At 30.8% G+C, this 2,986-nt stretch overlaps 1 protein-coding gene across 1 annotated transcript; it reads left to right on the top strand.

Moving 5' to 3' along the window:
- Positions 1-214: 214 nt before the first annotated feature.
- Positions 215-1,838, top strand: LOC115882115 (uncharacterized protein K02A2.6-like). Its single transcript, XM_030899960.1, has 3 exons — positions 215-866; positions 939-1,290; positions 1,688-1,838. Exons 1-3 carry the CDS (start codon positions 215-217, stop codon positions 1,836-1,838), a joined length of 1,155 nt encoding a protein of 384 aa, XP_030755820.1.
- The last annotated feature ends 1,148 nt before the right edge of the window (positions 1,839-2,986 follow it).

Here is a 2,986-nt window from a genome sequence, read left to right as displayed (position 1 = left end):
ATGGGGGCCCTCCGTTATTAGGGAGAGATTTCTTTAATTTATTTAATTTAGGTGTAACTAGTATAAAAAATAATTTTGAACATAAGAAAGGAAACTTACTCAAACCTGAAGATGTAACTGATGTAGCTGAAATTAAACAAATGTTGTCAAGAAAGTTTTTAAAGTATTTTCTTCTCATTTAGGTAAATTTACTGGAGGTAAACTGCGACTAGACATGCAGGATGGAGCCAAGCCTAAATTTTGCAAAGCCCGTTCCGTGCCTTTTGCCCTATGCAGAGGAGTCGAAGCTGAACTAGATCGACTCATTTCGGAAAACATTTTGAGCCCAGTATCATACAGCAGTTGGTCGACACCCATCGTACCAGTTGTCAAGAAAAATGGATCCATTAGGATTTGTGGTGATTACAAAATTACTCTTAATCCTGTTTTATTAATTGATAAGTATCCTTTGCCTCGTATTGATGAATTATTTGCTAAATTACAAGGGGGAATTGAGTTTTCAAAAATTAATCTTTCTCAGGCATATCAGCAAATTGAATTAGATGACGAATCAAAAAAATTAACAACAATTAATACCCATAAAGGATTATTTATGTATAACCGGTTGCCTTTTGGTGTTGCCAGTGCACCGGCAATGTTTCAGAGAATAATGGAGCAATTATTGGCAGGTTTAGATGGGGTTGTTTGTTTTTTGGATGATATTTTAATTACTGGAAAAAACAGGGTTTCTCATTTAGAAAAAATTGAATTAGTTCTTGATAGGTTACAAAAAAGTGGTCTTACAGTAGCATTAGACAAATGCGAACTTTTTACAAAGTCAGTACATTATCTGGGTTACACTATTGATAAATATGGACTTAAAACAAGTAAAGATAAAGTTAAAGCAATTGTCTAAGCTCCAATACCTCAAAATATAACACAACTTAGATCATTTTTAGGCTTCATTAATTTTTACAATAAATTTATACCTAATGCTGCCTCAGTACTTCAACCTTTGTACAATTTGCTTAAGAAAAACATGCAATTTAATTGGTCCGAAGAATGTACTAGGGCATATAATAAAGTTAAAAATATAATTAGTGCAACACCTGTTTTGGAGCATTATAATCCAGAATTACCAGTGAAATTGATAGTTGATAACTCTTTTTATGGTGTTGGTGCCATGATTTCACATGTAATTAATAATGAGGAAAAACCTATTAGTTTTGCACCCTTAACTTTGTCAAGTTGTCAGCAAAAATATTCTCAAGTTGAAAAAGAGGCGTCTCTTCAAAAATCAGTATCTTTATGGTAGGAAATTCACTATTAAAACCGATGCCAAGTGTCTAGTGACTTTATTTGGCAATAAAAAAGGGATTCCTCCACTTGCCACTAACAGATTGCAACGTTGGGCTTTAATACTTTCAAATTTTGTTTTTCATATAGAGTATGTTGAATCAAGAAATAATACTACTGACTATTTTTCTCGTTTACCTTTAAAAGAGCAATTAAAAGAGTATGACATTGAAAGTTCATATTTGAATTTTATTGCTTCTAACACTGATTTGCCTGTTGCCTGGGAACAGATCAAAAATGAAACTCAGCACGACAAAGTACTAGTAGAAATTTGTAAATATGTAAATAAGGGTTGGCCGAAAAAGGTATCATTTTTGTTTAAACCTTTTGTTAATTATAAAAACAATTTTAGTGTAACCGATGGATGTTTGATGCTGGGCCACAAAGTGGTTATTCCTAGTACCTTACAAAAATATATCTTAAAACAATTACATTCTGCTCATTTTGGTATGGTCAAAACAACAAGCTTGGCTCGTTCCTACGTTTGGTGGCCGAAAATTTAGTTAAGTCTTGTGAATATTGTTTAAAAACTAGAAGTGAACCTCCTAAAATAGTATTAAAAAACCTGATTGGGGATTATCCTGAAAGACCATGGGAAAGAGTTCATATTGATTTTTTGGGTCCAATTTTTGATAAATATATTTAAGTTTTAGTGTATGCTCATACAAAATGGCTAGAAGCTATTATTACACCTAACATTAAATCAAGTACAAAAATTAATATTCTGTGGGATAATTTTTCTAGATTTGGTTTACCCTTTTCTTTAGTCTCTGACAATGCCACTACCTTTAAATCAAGTGAATTTCAAACATTCTTAAGGAAAAATAAAATAGAATTTAAAGAAATTCCACCTTTTCATCCAGCATCGAATGGTCAAGCCGAAAATGCTGTTAAAACAGTTAAACAAGCTCTATTAAAAGTGGTAAAGAGGACTTCATTGCCAGAATTAAATCGTAGTTTAAATAATTTTCTTTTAACATACAGAATTACACCCCACTGTTCTACAGGCAAATCCCCAGCTAATCTTATGTTTCAAAGAAATTTAAGAAGTACTTTGGATTTTTTAAATAATAATGTAAATATTGTAGAAAGTAGTAATTTAATAAATCTTAGTAATAATAAGAATAATTTTGAATCAGATCTTAGCAAAATATGTAAAAGTCAGGAAAATCAATGTAAATATTTTAAGGGTAGCAGAAATAAAATGTATACTGCAGGAGATTGTGTTGCTATTAGGGATTATAGAATTTCTAACAAACCTTCATGGATAAAAGGAATAGTTCATAAAAAATTGGTCCTAAGAGTTATTTTGTTTTTATACCTACTTTAAATGCCTTAAGTGTAATGCCTTTAAATACCTTTAAGACATGGAGAAGGCCTATTAATCAAATTATTGATTTTGAATTTTCAGTAGAAACACAATCAGCTGATCATGACTTGAACAAAGAATTAAAGTGCAACTTACCAATACAGTTACATACTTGATACAAGATGAAAATAATCAAGATATTAAAGGAGGATTTTATGAACTTCAGCTTCAAAAAGTGAAATATTCAGACATTTATTTTAAAATTATTTGAAAAAGTGTTAAAACGAAAGGGGACATTTTTTTTTTGTAAAATGGTTAGGTTTTGATAATAAGCATAATAGT

Source organism: Sitophilus oryzae, unplaced genomic scaffold, assembly GCF_002938485.1.
Source record: "Sitophilus oryzae breed Bouriz unplaced genomic scaffold, Soryzae_2.0 scaffold_175_pilon_pilon, whole genome shotgun sequence".
Taxonomy (NCBI): Eukaryota; Metazoa; Arthropoda; class Insecta; order Coleoptera; family Curculionidae; genus Sitophilus; species Sitophilus oryzae.
This window is presented reverse-complemented; position numbering and strand designations above follow the sequence as displayed.